This window comes from Cucurbita maxima, unplaced genomic scaffold (genome assembly GCF_002738345.1).
Source record: "Cucurbita maxima cultivar Rimu unplaced genomic scaffold, Cmax_1.0 Cma_Scf00009, whole genome shotgun sequence".
Lineage (NCBI taxonomy): Eukaryota > Viridiplantae > Streptophyta > Magnoliopsida > Cucurbitales > Cucurbitaceae > Cucurbita > Cucurbita maxima.
The window spans coordinates 3,551,319-3,568,103 of NW_019272025.1; the positions used below are offsets into that span (position 1 = coordinate 3,551,319).

General features: G+C 36.8%; 5 protein-coding genes across 7 annotated transcripts; 3 read left to right on the plus strand and 2 right to left on the minus strand.

Annotated features, from left to right (window-relative positions):
- Window positions 1-1,018: 1,018 nt before the first annotated feature.
- On the minus strand, window positions 1,019-2,443 carry LOC111484131 (basic leucine zipper 61-like). Of its 2 annotated transcripts, none has more exons than XM_023130605.1 (4): window positions 2,005-2,443; window positions 1,838-1,928; window positions 1,624-1,750; window positions 1,019-1,288 (listed from the first exon to the last, which is right to left on the minus strand). In XM_023130605.1, exons 1-4 carry the CDS (start codon window positions 2,277-2,279, stop codon window positions 1,131-1,133), a joined length of 651 nt encoding a protein of 216 aa, XP_022986373.1. In that variant the 5' UTR covers window positions 2,280-2,443; the 3' UTR covers window positions 1,019-1,130. The 2 variants fall into 2 exon arrangements, with proteins under 2 accessions (XP_022986373.1, XP_022986372.1); XM_023130604.1 differs by having other exon boundaries at window positions 1,019-1,297.
- Window positions 2,444-3,288: 845 nt separating this feature from the next.
- On the plus strand, window positions 3,289-5,216 carry LOC111484106 (ervatamin-B). The gene is made up of 2 exons (XM_023130564.1): window positions 3,289-4,067; window positions 4,625-5,216. The coding sequence occupies exons 1-2, from the start codon at window positions 3,638-3,640 to the stop codon at window positions 5,212-5,214; spliced, it is 1,020 nt and encodes a 339-aa protein (XP_022986332.1). The 5' UTR covers window positions 3,289-3,637; the 3' UTR covers window positions 5,215-5,216.
- A 1,331-nt stretch (window positions 5,217-6,547) lies between these two features.
- Window positions 6,548-8,943, plus strand: LOC111484136 (rac-like GTP-binding protein RAC2). Its single transcript, XM_023130615.1, has 7 exons — window positions 6,548-7,013; window positions 7,118-7,205; window positions 8,073-8,182; window positions 8,268-8,331; window positions 8,413-8,477; window positions 8,540-8,605; window positions 8,744-8,943. Exons 1-7 carry the CDS (start codon window positions 6,915-6,917, stop codon window positions 8,840-8,842), a joined length of 591 nt encoding a protein of 196 aa, XP_022986383.1. The 5' UTR covers window positions 6,548-6,914; the 3' UTR covers window positions 8,843-8,943.
- Window positions 8,944-10,339: 1,396 nt separating this feature from the next.
- Window positions 10,340-11,540, plus strand: LOC111484133 (ras-related protein RABA1f-like). The gene is made up of 2 exons (XM_023130608.1): window positions 10,340-10,818; window positions 10,892-11,540. The coding sequence occupies exons 1-2, from the start codon at window positions 10,598-10,600 to the stop codon at window positions 11,322-11,324; spliced, it is 654 nt and encodes a 217-aa protein (XP_022986376.1). The 5' UTR covers window positions 10,340-10,597; the 3' UTR covers window positions 11,325-11,540.
- Window positions 11,541-12,620: 1,080 nt separating this feature from the next.
- LOC111484090 (transcription factor VOZ1-like) lies at window positions 12,621-15,780 on the minus strand. 2 transcript variants are annotated; one of them, XM_023130537.1, is made up of 5 exons: window positions 15,602-15,780; window positions 14,896-15,162; window positions 14,669-14,818; window positions 13,427-14,015; window positions 12,621-13,252 (listed from the first exon to the last, which is right to left on the minus strand). In XM_023130537.1, exons 2-5 carry the CDS (start codon window positions 15,118-15,120, stop codon window positions 12,753-12,755), a joined length of 1,464 nt encoding a protein of 487 aa, XP_022986305.1. In that variant the 5' UTR covers window positions 15,121-15,162; window positions 15,602-15,780; the 3' UTR covers window positions 12,621-12,752. The 2 variants fall into 2 exon arrangements, with proteins under 2 accessions (XP_022986305.1, XP_022986306.1); XM_023130538.1 differs by having other exon boundaries at window positions 15,660-15,779.
- Window positions 15,781-16,785: the final 1,005 nt, after the last annotated feature.

Sequence of the window (16,785 nt, forward strand, 5' to 3'; positions counted from 1 at the left end):
GATACACCATCCCGTTCTTGACTTTAATACTATTTATAACGGTCCAACCTCACCACTAGTTGAAATTGTCCACTTTGGGCCGTTATATACCACTGTCGGTTCACAATTTTAAAACTCATCTGTTAGGAAGAGATTTCTACATTCTTGTAAGAAATGCTTTTATCTCCTTTCCAACGGATGTATGATCTATATGAAAGTAGAGATTTAAAATTCGATATTATTTTATAACTTTTCTTTTTTATTGAGTTGAGATGTGCCAAATCTTGGACACTAGTGTAACATGGTGGATGAGACAAAATAAGTTCATTTATTATTTGATCATAATTAAAAAACAAAAAATTGTAATTTCAATTTCTTATCATTTTTTCCCTCTTGCTTTACCTTATCCCACTCATATCATTGTCAAAATTTTTAAAATAAAAAATGTAAAAAATATTTAACCCAATATAATTTTTAGGATTGAATTCTCGAGTTGATGTTAATTAAAAGAATTCCTCCTTTTATCGTTTTTCTCTTCGTGATAAATGTTGTCTGTCATCTCACTCCTTGTTAGCTAGTGTCATCATTGTTGTTACACGAGGCCTTATCCCTGATTAGTTGTATTGCTTTTCATTTGTATTTATGGAAAGTCGTTTACGAATCTAGACGAGGAATTGTTGGCTAGAATAAGAAACAAAAGTTCCTCATTCCTCGTTGTAAACATTCGAACGAATCGTTTCTCGTCTAAATATGGGAAGAAATTTCAAGAAGGTCGATAGTGAAAAATTTCATAGACGAAAACGACAAGCAGTGATGGCTCATTGAAAGAGACGTCCATTTTCGATGAACAAATATATAAACTTAAACTCTAAATTGAATACTTAAAAAAAAAAATACATATTTGGCTTACCCATGTGAGCAATCAACCTCTAGCAACTCTTTCACGTCAAGGAAACCACAAATATGAACATAATATTAAAAAAAAAAATCTCATTAAAATAAATAAGGACAAAAACATTATAAGGGGATAGATAAATGATGGAATCCTTTGAACAAATATTTACTGCAGTAAAGTTTGTTGATTGAACATTTGACTGCTGAGTTTTGACTCAACATGTTATCCGACAAAAAAGCAAAGGTAAAAAAGTTGGTCAAACATAGAGAAGCTTCTGGTTTTTATCTCCCGGAGATATGGGTTCGTTGGTTGCTGCCGGCGACGGCCCATTGCTATCCATTCTCCGATTCTTCTGTTGCCGATGGTATAATTGCCCTAATCTCTCTATTTCCCTCTTCAATGCTTCTTCATGGGCTGCACATCCTTATAAATTCTTCAATATATATATTCATAAAAAAATTTAAAAAATACTTGTATTTTCTTTAAAATTAAAGATACTTAGTTGAACACGACTCTTCAGAATAGTATGATATTGTCCATAAATAGATACTCTGAGATAGAACGAGAAAAATTGAATTTGTAGAACTTTCATCCAACAAAAATAAGAGGGAATATTTAAATATATAGATAAAAAAACGAAGAGCGGCATACTGAGTATTGCTCGATAACTAAGACATCTATTATCATTCTACGGTGCAACGGTTAAACTCGAAAAAAGAATGAAATGAGGGTTTGTTTTGTTTTGTTACCATCTTTGAAAATGTTGTCTTGGGAGAGGGAGGCGATTCTTTGCTTCAAAGCACTATTGTCCACGTTTAGAAGCAGTCGTTGTTGATCTAGAAATGCTACTCGTGGTGACAACATTGAAACTTCGGCCTATTCATTGTATAATCATATCATTAAGACATTAATCAAACAAGTTCATGAACACACCGAAATTATTAAATTACAATGCAAAACAACCTGTAATGTACTGATACTTTGTTCCAGTTCTGTAATATATTGCAGCTTTCTCACCCGTGATCTTCGTGCAGATTGTCTGTTTGCTAAGATTCTGTGTGTTTTTCATGAAAAGATGTCAACTTTTTTACACCCTTTTAAAGATTGTATAAAACTCGCTCTTAATTTACCTCTTGACTCGTTTCGAGTCAGTGTTTCCATCGTTATGTGTCTCGGAAGAAGTTGGCTGATCATCTTCATCAAACCCATCAAATGCATTATTGTTGGATGGTGCAGCCGAGCCTAAAATGCTTTGATTCATCGTCGGCGTTTTGAGGAAGGCGATCGAGTCGCTAACAGACCGATGGTGGAGACTTTGTCGAGGGGACGAGAAGGAAAGGAAGTCGTCGTGTGCAGGGGGATTTGGAGTGTTGAAGTTTGGGAATTTGGGAGGCAAATTTGGCATGATTGAGACGAAATTGTAGGAAACAAAATGCAACCCAAATCAAAGGGAGGGTAACAGAGGGTTTATAAGGCGGAAATGGATGAAAATGTGGGGAGTAAAGGGTTTGATGATGGGTATCAGATTGTGATATGATTTTGCAGTGATGGCACATGGACAGCTATCTCCAGTTGGTTGTGGACTCAAAGGAAAGTCGCCAGTGGCTTGGCTTATTTTATAATCAATGAGGGTAGGGATCAGTCACCACGTGCACTCTCTGACTTGCAATTTAGTGGGATCCCTCACTATTTGTCTCATTACAATCATCGTTGATTCAATAATGTCCGGCTACGTCAACTTGAATACAGTTCAATTGGGTTAGCCACGTGTTTTTTTGTATTTCTCTCGATGTCAAGCTTTAGTTTGGATATGATCCGTGCAAAGTTGCTGCTGCATGATTTAACATCAGAAGGTTCATGTGTATCATGTGTACCGTAAACCCATGTGGATTGAATTGTAGTTAGGATTGTTACTGAGCTAAATCATGGCTGATTTTTGGGTATGTTGCTCTCTCCCAGCTGAGGCGTTCACCGCTACAATTTCTTCACTGTTTATCAATTTGTTCTACACGTTTAGCATCTTATGGGCTGTATTTCTAATCACTAGTCACTAGTCATGATAGCCAGTGGTGAGTGGTGGTTGCTAATCATTAGTCATTGATTCTTAGGAACAGTCGTTTGTTTTTGTCTCCAATCATTGACTACCAATCATTTTAGTGATTGTCGAAGTGGTCGTTTGTCACTAGCCTGTTAAGAACCAGGACTCTCCACAATGATATGATATTTCCCAATTTAAGCATAAGACTTCGTACTAATAGAGACAGTATTCCTTACTTATAAACTCATGATCTTCCCCTTAATTAGCCAATGTGGGATTCCTCTCCCGACAATCCTCAACACAACCTTCAATCCCGATCTCCAACCATCATCTAGTCATTGGTCGTTGAAGGTGGTTGTCGGTAGCAGATATGTTAGTGTTGCATGCTTCTTTCTTTTTTCTTGTCCCAGTGATATTAACACCATAATTAGTACCGTTCATTTTACAATTTAGATGACAGTAAAATGCTCCAAAATGAAGTGATTAAGCCATTGCATGCCTCAAAGCAAAAGCTGCATGGTGGCTGCCATCTTTCTCTGCCGTGCAGGTAACATGAAACACAGACTTGCCCTACACAAACTTCAAGGTGTAAACCACATGAATCCAAGAATTTCTTAAGTATCAAAACTCCATCCTTTTACAGTTGAGAATGGATCAATATATAATCAGAACTCCATGTGAACAATGAACACAAACTCAGCTCAATTCTCAATTAGAAACGGGCCATGGAAGCATATAAAACGATTTGGAACATGGGTTTAACGTCCCTGATTCTCTGGGTTATCTGCACACCCTCAATGGCATCCATGGCAACGGACAGCCCCTCCAATGGCTTACAAGACAGGTACAAGAAATGGATGAATAAACACAGCCGAGAATACAAGAGCAGAGAAGAGCAGGAACGGAGATTCACAGTTTATCAGCTGAATGTTCAGTACATTGACAACTTCAATTCACTGAATCATTCATATACTCTTGCTGAAAATAGTTTTGCAGACCTCACAAATGATGAGTTTAAGATCACTTATTTGGGGTATCAAACTGATTGCCTGTCTGATACATGCTTCAGATATGATCATGTTATTAGCTTGCCTAATCATGTTGACTGGAGAATGGAAGATGCTGTTACTCCGGTAAAGGATCAAGGCCAATGCGGTATGTGTTAGGAATAACAAACCTCCACAATAGTATGCTTTAGGACTTTTCAAAAGGTCTCATACCAATGGAGATGTTTTCTATACTTATAAACCCATGATCATTCTATAAATTAGCCAAGGTGAGACTCTCCCAACAATTTTCCCCTCATACGAAGTACACTATAGAGTCTCCCGTGAGGCCTATGGAGCCCTGGAACAGTTTCCCCTTAATTGAGACTCAACTTCTTTCTCTAGAGTCCTGGAACAAAGTGCACCCTTTTATTCAACAATTGAGTCACTTTTGACTATACCTTCGAGGCTCACAACTACTTTGTTCGATATTTGAGAATTCTATTGACAGCTAAGTTAAGAGCATAGCTCTATACCATGTTAGGAATAACGAACCTTCACAGTAGTATGATATTGTCTACTTTGAGCATAAGCTCTCGTACCTTTACTTTGGACTTCCCCAAAAGGCCATGAACATTTCTTTAATTAGCCAACGTAAAATGAACTCATTCATTAAAACAACAGCCCTTTTATCTATACTCACAAGTTTTGAAGTATTTGAAACAGGGAGTTGCTGGGCATTCTCTGCAGTAGCAGCAGTGGAAGGCATCCACAAAATAAGAACAGGAAAGTTAGAGTCTTTATCAGAGCAAGAGCTTGTGGACTGTGATATCACCTTGGGGAACCAGGGCTGCGATGGCGGTTTCATGAACAAAGCGTTTGAGTACATCAAGAGAAGTGGGCTGACAACAGAGAGAGAATATCCATACAGAGGAATTGAAGCTTTTTGCAACACGCAAAAAGTGAGATACCACTCTGTGACAATAAGTGGGTATGAAAAAGTACCTATGAATAACGAGAAGAAATTGAAAGCTGCTGTTGCTCATCAGCCAGTTTCTGTAGCCATTGATGCAGGGGGATATGATTTTCAATTCTATTCTAGTGGTATCTTCTCAGGTAGCTGTGGGAAGCAGCTCAATCATGGAGTAGCAATCGTTGGGTATGGGGAAGTTGGGGATAATACTTACTGGCTTGTCAAGAATTCGTGGGGGACTGAGTGGGGTGAATCTGGGTACATAAGGATGAAGCGTGATTCGATTGACAAGCGAGGTGCCTGTGGCATAGCCATGGAGGCGAGCTACCCGATCAAAGACTGAGCATGTTCGTTGTGTTAATTCATATTATATCCTGTAGATTAGATTATGCAATGATGTAATAAGAATTATTAAAGGGTTTGTGATAAAGAAAAGAAGGGATTCAAACAGAATAAAATAAATTTACACACTTTAAGATCAACCACAGAATCCACATCCCTTCTCTTGCTTTCTTCTATGAAGTTTTCACTCATTTGGGTCAAATCAAACGTGGATGGATAGGGTGTGGAAACCTCTTCGGAGTAGATGCGTTTTAAAATTGTGAGATTGACGATGATATATAACGAGTCAAAATCGATAATATTTGTTACAATTGATATAATAGCTAGACATTGGACGATGTGCCAGCAATGACGCTGGCCCTCAAATGGAGTTAATTGTGAGATCTCATATATGTTGGAGAGGGGAACTAAACAAATGTGTTAATGGTGGGTGGGCCAAAACGGACAATATCTGTTAACGGTGGGCTTGAACTATTATACATTGCTATCCCCAAATGTTGCAACGGCCTCCCAAACTAGCAAGCACGTCTCGTGGCATTTGTTCCCCTAGTGCTTGTAGGGCGTGCAAGCCAGAAATGAACCAACAATTTCCCAATTCATCTGTAAGTTTCCTTCATTATCGAATCGAAATTAAAAATAATTTTCGAGTATGTTACAATGACCAACTTAAATAAAGATGTCTTGAAATCGTTGAGTTAGTCGCACGCACTTTCGTTATAATATAGAACACAAATGAAATCATAGCCGTCCAATGATTATGATTCCTCTTTGGATTGATTCCCTTCCCAAAAGCAATGGGGAATGATTATGAAGTTGTGAAATTTGAGCTTCATAAAAATGATGGTATCAGCTGTAAACGTGTCTCACAAAAGTTGCTTTAATAAAAATGCAAATAGGACCCAATTACAAACTTTGTTCCATATTAATTACACATTCTTTTTTTATTATACTAAACTCCATCGAACTCGGCTCTCTCAATCATTACGGGCCTATATACGTCGCCTCTATACCCAAAACAGATGCGTTGCGCTAACCACCACGTAACTTTCTTTCTCTTACTCATCTTCTAGTTATGCTATTACCAATCATCGATCATTTCTGTTTAGATTGTAAATTAGAATGAACATAGGTTTATAAGTAAGGAATGCTAGTGAAGTCCAAAGTAGGGCCCTAACAACCTAACTCAGCTGTTCCGGACACACTTTAATATAAAGTTTTGAGGTAATTAAGGAAATACATGGCGGATTTAACTCTTAATTATCATCAATTTAAAGCTCTCCCTTGTGTAACACTTAAACCAACCAACACTATCACCCAACGCATTCAATTTGGCTGTTTTCCCTTTTGGGTTTTGGGCGTCAGCTTTAAGAAACGGAAAGCTTTTGGCAGCAATCAATGGTGAGGGCTAAAAGAACACACCATAAACTCACACCCACAACGCAAAAGTTGAACCCAGATTCTGAGTTTGTTAGGATTATTAAATGCCCTTCTCCACCCCCTCCATTTCTATTCAAATTTCGAACCCCAATTCATTTTCTTCCCTCTTCTCTCTGCTTTTACATAGTTCTTTCAATTTCTGGCTCTTTTTCTTCACCAATGGAGATTGAGAAACGAAAATCGGAGAAGTGGGTAATGTTCTGAGGGATTGTTGAACTTGCAATTGGTGAAGGTTGAAGGTAATACTCTAAGGGGGTTCTTGAGATGAGTACGGCTCGATTCATCAAGTGTGTCACTGTTGGAGATGGGGCTGTGGGGAAGACTTGCATGCTTATCTCATACACTAGCAACACTTTCCCGACTGTAAGCGTCTCTGTTCTGTTCTTTGTCTTCTCCATTTTTAGTCGAAGATTTAAGGTTTGAGCTGAGCTGATTTGGGCACTTTGTTTTTCTGGGAATTCTTGTAGGACTATGTGCCCACGGTTTTTGATAATTTCAGTGCTAATGTAGTGGTCGATGGCAGCACCGTCAACCTGGGGCTTTGGGACACTGCTGGTGAGAAACTTTACTTGATATCCACTTTTGAATTTGGGTTTCTGTTTGTGAGGATTGTGGGTGCCTTGACCTTCACGATTTGGGCAAACTTATTATCACCCATGAGCTTTTTGGTTGATGGATGATTTGGTAGGGTAGCCCATCAACTTAAGCTTAGAGTGTTCATGTTCATATTGTCCACTTTGAGCCTATACTTTAGTGGTTTTGTTTTTTTGTTTCTCCAAAAACCTCGTGCTAATGGAGATAGTATTTTTTACTTATAACTCCATGATCATCCCCTTAATGCTTAGCCAACGTGGGACTTCCTCCCAACAATTTTCAACAGTCTTTTCCTCGAACAAATTACATCGTAAAGCCTCTTTTGATGCTTAGGGAGCCCTCGAACCGCCTCCTCTTGATCGAGGCTCGACTCTTTCTCTAGAGCCCTCGAACATAGTACATCATTTGTTCGATACTTGACTACACCTTCGAGGCTCACAACTTCTTTATTCAACACCTTCTATTGTTATGGCTAAGTTAATGGCATGGATATGATATCATGTTATAAATCACAAACCTCCACAATGGTATGATATTGTCCACTTTGAGCATAAGCTCTCATGGTTTTGTTTTTGGTTTGCCCAAAAGGCCTTATACCAATGGAGATGTAGTTCTTACTTATAAATCCATGATCAATCTCTTAATTAGTTGACATGGGACTCCTTTTCCAACCATCCTGATAGAAGTATTGATATAAGGGAACTTTAGCCTATTACTTTGAAGCTTATAAGTTCAAGGGTGAGTTGATAATAAACTTATGGAGTATCTAATCATGTTTAAAGAAAGAATATGAAGCCATTCATTGTTGGGGTTATCTGCTAAATGCAGGACAGGAAGATTACAACAGGCTGAGGCCTTTGAGCTATAGAGGTGCAGACGTGTTTCTGTTGGCCTTTTCTCTAATCAGCAAAGCTAGCTATGAAAACATCTCCAAGAAGGTTCACAACCATCATCTGCTCTCCTTTGATTATCAACTATAAGTCATTGCTATTAGAACATCAGGCTTCTTATTTGTTTCCACAGTGGATCCCGGAGCTGCGGCATTATGCCCCGACTGTCCCAATTGTTCTTGTTGGAACCAAACTTGGTAATGACAATCATGTTCAAACACATCAAAAACTGACAGAATGTTGGGTCATTTGATGTTTAAATGGCTACTTGTTTGCAGATTTACGGGACGATAAGCAGTTTCTGACTAGCCACCCCGGTGCGGTACCGATCACGACAGCGCAGGTATTGCTTTCATATTCATGGATCTGATGGGAGAGGAAGTTGTTGATGGCCTTATTTGACAGGGTGAAGAACTGAAGAAAGCAATTGGTGCAGCTGGTTACATAGAATGCAGCTCCAAAACTCAGCAGGTAACTGAAAGCAAATATTTGATCTTGAAGTAAGCTAGACAGAGTTGGCTGATGCTACTAACTCAAATCGAGCCATGGAAGTTTAACCATGTCCCGAACCCGAATCTAACACTTGTGATCAACTGATCTAACTTGCAGAATGTCAAAGCTGTGTTTGATGCTGCCATCAAAGTTGTTCTACAGCCACCGAAACCGAAGAGAAAGCGACGAAAGGCCAGAAAATGTGTGTTTCTTTAAGTTAGATTTCATTTCGTGTTTCTATTGTGAAAAACTTTTAATTTTGTGTCTATTTTGTTCTTGAATTGTCAAAAGAATCGAATTTGTTTATTAGTTTTTCATTTTTCTCTCTAATAAATTCCTGAATCAATGTTTGAATTGTAATAGTTAATTGATCTATTTAATATAAATTTAATTTTCGTGTATGATTATGACATTGAGTAAAAAAAATGTACATAAATGAACCGAAACCACATTCGAACGAAAGCGATCCTGAGAATAAAATTATTAAGAAAGACGTAAAGAAAATGAAACTTACTGTCTATACCAACAAAGTGTATTTTACTGTAATTTTTCTAGGATGCATGTGAATGAAAACAAAACATGTTGGAATGACGGGACCACCAGACATCAAATTCAAATTTAAAATCCTAGACATGGATTGTTACACTAATAGGGTCGTAAACTTTTAATTTTGTGTTTAGTAGCGTTAAAAATTGGAGGACTGAAGTATAATATATATTTCTTTTCTTAAATTTATTAATTTTAATAATTAAACCACATCAATCCAATATTAGTCACATCTATGCTGATGTGTTTCCTCTTACAATTTGAATAAAACTACGATAAAGATTAATATTTAATATTAAAATAGGAAATTAAAAATGGACGAAAATTCAAATATTAGAATTAAATTAATAAAATGTCACCATTATTACTTAATTAAACAACGAATGGACAGGCCAACATATTTTCATATGTATTTTAAAGACATTTTTATTGTATGGTTTAGTAATTAAAAAAAAAACATTAATTTAATATACCAAATTGAAGTATTTATTTTTTATAAAAAAAATATATTTAATTAACCAAATTAATTGATGGTCACCAAAGTTGACCATGTCCATTATTTACCACTTGCAAGAAATGTCTATTCAACTGTCGTGGAGATTTGATTTTTCAAAAATAAATAAAATAAAATAAACTCCGTCAAGATTTAACTATTTTCCAACGGTCGCCGTTCAAATTCTTACTGCGCAGACTCCTCCATTTTATTTTTTTAAAAAAATAATATATATATATATATATATACGAAATAATTTTATTAGTCCGAGACTTTATTATTATTTTATTTTTATTTTCTTAATTAAGGTGAAGCAAGAGGGAATTATTTTATTTAATTTATTTAGAGAAAAAAAGGGAATTAAATTTGAATTAAGGGAACCGAACAAATATTAAATAATATAGTCCAACTTGGGCGCTGCAAATGCAACCGAAGAATTGATTTACGTTCACCAAACCATATTTTTATTATATTTATTGACTTTATATTAATAATTAAGGAATATATATTTATTTATTTAAAGGAAAAAAAAAAGAAGAAAAAAAAAAGAGGAATGGGTCTAAATCTAAACTTTTACCAAAATTAAAACAGTTAAAATTTAAAATTTAAAATTATTGAGAAATTTAGAATTTAGAATTGGAAGTTTGGATCTGATTGGTGGGCAGGAAAGTTTTGAGCATGATTTTGTTTTTAGCAAATAGAAAGCCAAAGCAGAGCATTCTTGTAAGGAATCGTCTCCCCTTTCAATCTCGTCTCTCCTCCGGCAGCCTCATCCTCTCCCTCTCTCTCTCTCTCTCGCTCTCTCCCCCTCTCTCTCTTCCCTTGGAGACTGTCGGGATCTCTGTCTTTATCTATTTATTTATAAATCCAGATCCCATTTCCTAAAAATCGTCGCATAATTAAAATCTCCTCTGTTTTCGACAATTCTTGAAATGGGCGCTTACAGAGCCGATGATGATTACGATTACCTGTTCAAGGTGGTGCTGATCGGCGACTCCGGCGTCGGAAAATCCAATCTCTTGTCCCGTTTCACCCGAAACGAATTCAGCCTCGAGACCAAATCGACCATCGGTGTTGAATTCGCTACCCGTAGTATTCGCGTCGATGACAAGATCGTCAAGGCTCAGATTTGGGACACTGCCGGCCAAGAAAGGTTTTCCTAAACTTTTACTTTTTAAAAAATTATGAATTATAAATTTAGTCTCTAAACTTTTGGGTTACAATAGGTACCGAGCGATTACGAGCGCGTATTATAGGGGAGCGGTAGGAGCATTGATAGTGTACGACGTGACGCGGCACGTGACATTTGAGAATGTGGAGAGATGGCTGAAGGAGTTAAGAGGGCACACGGATCACAACATAGTGATAATGCTGGTAGGGAACAAAGCGGATTTGCGGCACCTGAGGGCAGTGTCGATGGAGGACGCGCAGGCATTTGCAGAGAGGGAGAGAACATATTTCATGGAGACATCAGCATTAGAGTCATTCAACGTCGAGAATTCCTTCACGGAGGTTCTCACGCAGACCTACAGAGTGGTGAGCAGGAAGATCCTTGACATTGGAGATGATCCCACAGTCCTGCCTAAGGGACAGACCATTGACATTGGCTCCAAGGATGATGTCTCTGCCGTTAAGAAGGCTGGCTGCTGTTCTTCATAACAATCTTCAAAATACTTAAAATCAATTCATTCCTCAAATGGGTCTCTCTTTAATTTTGGTTTTGTTTTGTTTTCTAAATTTTGTTTGGTTTTTTATTTTTTTTGTTGGGGAAATGTTAAATGATCATGTGTGTTCCTTGGAATGCATAATTTCTAGTGCTGTTTTTAGGTAGGCTGTACCTATGAATTTGATGGATGCTTAGAACAACAACAACAAAATGAATTATTGGGAGGGAAATTATTGGAGAACAAATGTACCAATACTTATAACGATTAATAATACTTTATAAATTACTTTTTCGTATTAGGTTTTATCTTTTAACGTTACTTATCCACTTACGATTTTATGGATATGCGCGTGTACCACGAAATTCTCTACAATGGAGCGCGTTTCTTGGAGAACTCAGGTGCTTTCTAATCATCTTGTTCCTCATCAATATTCTTCGGTTCTTTGTGTCAATCCATGTCTTGAATTCTCCCCTCCAAAGCTTTTTGAATGCTTCTCCTTCGACGTTAAAAAGATGTGGAACCTCATGGATGCACATAACCTTGTATCCAATTCTTAAGAACACGAAAAATGATGAGTTTTTCTGTGTCACAATTGCACTCTTGTAGAAGATATCGTGCAACACTTGTTCTAACCTAGCAAATAAGTTAGTAATGAAAAATTTGGACTTTACAGATATCGTTGACGAGGAAATACGTTGGTTACGCATCTCGAGGAAATATAGATTTGATAACTTCTGTACAAGGAATGTCGTGAAGCATGTGGAGGCCAAGGCTTGAAGACTGAAAATAGAGTTGGTCATTTGATAAGAGATAGTACACATATAAATCATCAAGATCTATTCAAGTTGCTTCTTTTACCCGAGGGATTTAGGAGGTTGGGTACTTCATTGCAGGTGAGCAAGGCACTCCTCGCTGAGTACATAGCAGCAGCTAAGAAGCCAAACAAACCATTTCAAGGGTTGGGATTAGAACACATGAATGAGGTCTGCCCTGTCATTCCTTCTAACCTTACAGCTCTTATCTTTGGGAGCTCACATTATTTGCTTCTTATTTACCGACTCTCGAACATAATCCTTTCCAGTGTTCTAAAGCTCGACTTGGGCGGAGCTTTCTCACACTATTATTCACAAACACAAACATATACATATTTTCTAGATCGAAAACAACGTGGAAACAGGTATTTCCCTGCATATTGGATTCAAAATCCAAAGAATCCCTATAGAATAAACAAGCATTCAGAATCTCCTCCTTCTGTAGAAAGGGAGTGGGGAGGGTCAAATATGCCACAGATCACCAGACAACATACCGAAGAGTATATATTAACATAAAGCAGACACATTAAACTGAAACTGACTGTAACCCTGCCACAAAAATACAGCAGCAGGCAAGACTCCAGTATGTGCCATTATAAGAATCGTGATCAGTTAGTGTTAGACATATTCTGATGATGTGGAGAAAGATTGATACTTACATTATCAGCCTTATTATTCGCAATCGTCGTACTCGTACTCTTAGCTTTAATAAGTTGTCCAAGCTCAACAGGCCCCTCTGCAGTAAGCCTTCCCATCTTCTTCTGCAGATCAGCCAGAGGATCAGCTGTCAGTTTTCCCTTTGGGCTCTTCTTTGCATCAGCATGCTTGAGTTCCAGCCTATATAATGCGAATGAATCATAATCTGTGATATCGTATTCGTACAAATGCCATTCAAGAGAGCTTGATGGCTGTGGATCCATGTAATAAGACTTCTTCTGACCACCGAACTCCTTCATCACCTGCTTCCTTGATTCATGCCAACCACGCCCATTATAATCTGGCAATGACCTTTGCTTTCGATTGCCACTCTCAAAGGCCCGTCTAGGCTTGTCGAAGTAGAGCCATTCCCTGATTGTCTCCCCCTCAAGAAATGAAATATCAAAAAGCTCTGCAAGAATGTAAAGAACCATTATAAACACACACCAATTGATCCAACTCACTTGGACCAAATAAAGAGATTATACAATGGCAATGGGTAATAACAAGAAATAAAACAACAAATGAAATAGAACCCGGAAAACAGAAAAACAGAAAAAGTTACAAAGCAACATAAAAGCTTTACCAGGAGCATTCCATGGGGATTTCCTTGTTGCAGCACCATCACATATGGGTATTCCAACTTCTTTGGTCCGTGTCTTTGCACGAAGAGCAGCAAACAATGGACCATCCTTTAAGCCAATGCCTCCAGGGCGCAATATTGGAGTCATTCCTGGAAGGCCTTCATTTATTGCAAGAACAGAATGACAACTACTGCAATAGTCCAGGCACCATTTGGATCCTTGAGCAGGTCTGAAACAATCCCAGAGAGCACATATCGGGCCCATAAAAGCAGACGGTGGGGGTGAGATAGTTGGGAGAATACCGGACTTTGTGTCCTGACTAAAGTCTCCCGCATCATATGGCCCAACAAGAACCCCATAGTCGAATTCTTGATGTGAATTCAATGCAATGCAATCCAAAGTAGACACATCATCCTTACTGACTACCGTGTTCTGCTCAAAGTTTTTATCTACTTCGAAACTTTGACAATTAGGCTGAGTAGCCATGTCAGATTTGTAAAATGAATAATTCTGTAGAACTGGAGAAGAGACTTGGCACTCTTCAAATCCTAGAAAACTATGCTGTTGGAGCTCCGGAAAACCAAAACTATCCTGGGGCAGCATTAGTTCAGCTAGTTAGCATCTATTAGAACACAAAATATATTATGCATTATATGGATGGCAGAAAACCAAATATGCTCAGACTCAATTGATAGTCATATATGTACTATGATACATTGGTAATAAGTGTAAACTTTTCAGAAATATACGTAAAATTTTCTCCTTTTTATCATTTTAGAAACATAAACCTTCAGATTGAATCAATTAATAACAGGCCGTAGTCAAATTTCTCTACAAAGCTAAGGCACAAACAACAAAATTATTAATGGACGCCATAATGACTGAAAAGGAGAGAACAAATCAGGCTGCATAATTGATAAGCCTCAAATCTCACAACGAAAATTGTTGCACAGATACTTCTATCAAAAATTAAAAAGTGAAAAAACAACTAAGCCAATAAAAATGCCAAATCTTGAAAAACTTGGGTTTATAGACATGGATCCCACAAGCATGTAGAGTACTAAAAGTTGAAACAATTTAAGAAATATATTTGATGTATTACTTTGAAGTGGAACAACATTTTAGAGTAGGGAGCATCATAAGCTGAATTAGATTGGTTGCAGGAGAGAATTTATCCAGAAAATACATGATCCAGCCACTGAAACATGGAGTTCATCGAAAAAAAAAATGAAAAAAAGGCCTACCTGAACAAAATTTGACGGTTTGCTGGCAAGAACGCAATGGAGTTCAGGTTCAGTCTTTGGTTCAGCCATTGTACTAGTTGCATCATCTTGCTCATCACAATGCTCAAGAAGACGGGCTAGTTCTTGCGAGAACGATCCAAGACTACCCTCCTAATTGAATGTATAGAAGCATTTAAATTACAAAAGTAATGGAAACTTTGAGTACTCAGTCTAATTGATGAACTTACAACAAATGAAGAGGAAGGCGATGGTTCATTAAGCTCAGCATTCCACTCCCTAAGCATTTGATGGACTTGCTCCTCCAAGACAGCAATATCAGTAGTACGACTCTCCTTTCGTGCATTTTGAAGATTAGTGAATATCCCTTGAAGATCATTAACACGGTTCTTTGCTTTTTCCTTCAAAAGCTGATGAGAAGTAGAATGACATTTACTCTTCAAACCCTTCGGCATCGATTCCTCTCTTGTCCACTACCAAGATTATCTTAGCAGCAACTAAAGAAAAAGAAATCATAAAAGAAAGTCCGTTCGGATTGCCAAACAGAATGTATCCAGAAAAAGAAAAAATCATTTGAGCCTCCGAAACGAATTCATTTTTAAGGTCGCCGTTGCATGTTCTTCCACTCCCTCTCACTCGCAGTTCAGAGAATGTGAGATTGAATTAGAAACAAGTAAATTCTAATCAATGTGCGGACCATAAAATGATCACAATGTCTCCCGAAGCTAATTTCTCCTCACCTAGGTCTATCTAAATTTTCCGACTAAAATCATGAACATATTTTTCTACAATTTTCTAATTCGTCATGATCTCTCTGAGCCATCGAATAACTATCAAACATTCAACTTCAAAATCCAGTAAGCGGACGAACAATTCAGCCCCAATTTAAGTATCAAAATCGAAAAAAAAAAACAGCAATAGATACAGAATTATTACCCGCCAAGCAGAAATTTGGGGTCGAAAATCAGGGTAAAGCTTCGAGGAGGAAGATTACCGGATTACTCTTTCATTACAGAAGCAACCAATCTCTCTTTTGCTCCTTAGTTCAGATCTTTTAGGTCAGACCAATTCTCTAAAATTCCAGGTTGACAAAATTGAGGACTCACAATTTACTTCCATTTCTAAGCCTTTTTTATTATTATTATTATTTTTTTATTCCAAACTAATTTCCAAAGCATCTCGTTTCTTCATAAGTACACCGATTGGGTTGGGTTTTCTTTACTAATCCGATAATTTTATATTTTTTTATTGTTTTAAAAAATCTTTAAATATTTACGATAATAACACATCATTCATATCCGTTACACATTAATATTCAAAATATAATATTATTGGATTGAGTTGAATTATAATCTTATTTTTTTTTTGTTCATTGAGTACAATAAAAAAAATGTAAATCCATAAATCGAATAATTTTTATTATGTATCAACTCAAATAATATATATATATATATATATATATAAAACTAATTCTAATTTTTATGATTTAGGTTGGATAAAACCAAATTGATCGTATTAGTTGGAGTCAATAGTCCAAACAATTATTAATTAATTATATACTTTTAGTTGTAAGAATTAAAAAACAAATTTGAGAAATGAATTAGCATTAGTGTTCAACTAGGAATCTCTTAAAAAAAAATATATATATATGCAAATGACTAAAATACCCTTGACCGATAATTTAAATAATCCACGTGAAAAACCTTATACATGTGCATATCTCAAGTTACAAAGAATTATTATAACTAAGGAGTAGATAATTTTTTTGGTAAAGAATCAACCTAATAGAAAATTTTGAAACGAATTACCTTGACTATTAACATCTGGGATATCATATTGTTTGAGGAACCCTAGATGCTGTGGGACTACAGAATCGTCAACAAGGGCGTTCTAGTGAGTTTGGATTTTTATCCAAGATTTGTATCATTTGACGATGCAATGTGAATCATTACAAATATATGAACTGTATGGCTACCCTAATAATAAAAGTTTCGCAATAGAATTGGAGTAGACTACCTGAGACAAACAAAAAATTGCTTTCTAAAGAGATTCGATTCGAGGTCCAATGTATGAGTAAAGAAAACTTGTTTATAAACTCGTGATTCAAATTATTTCACAAG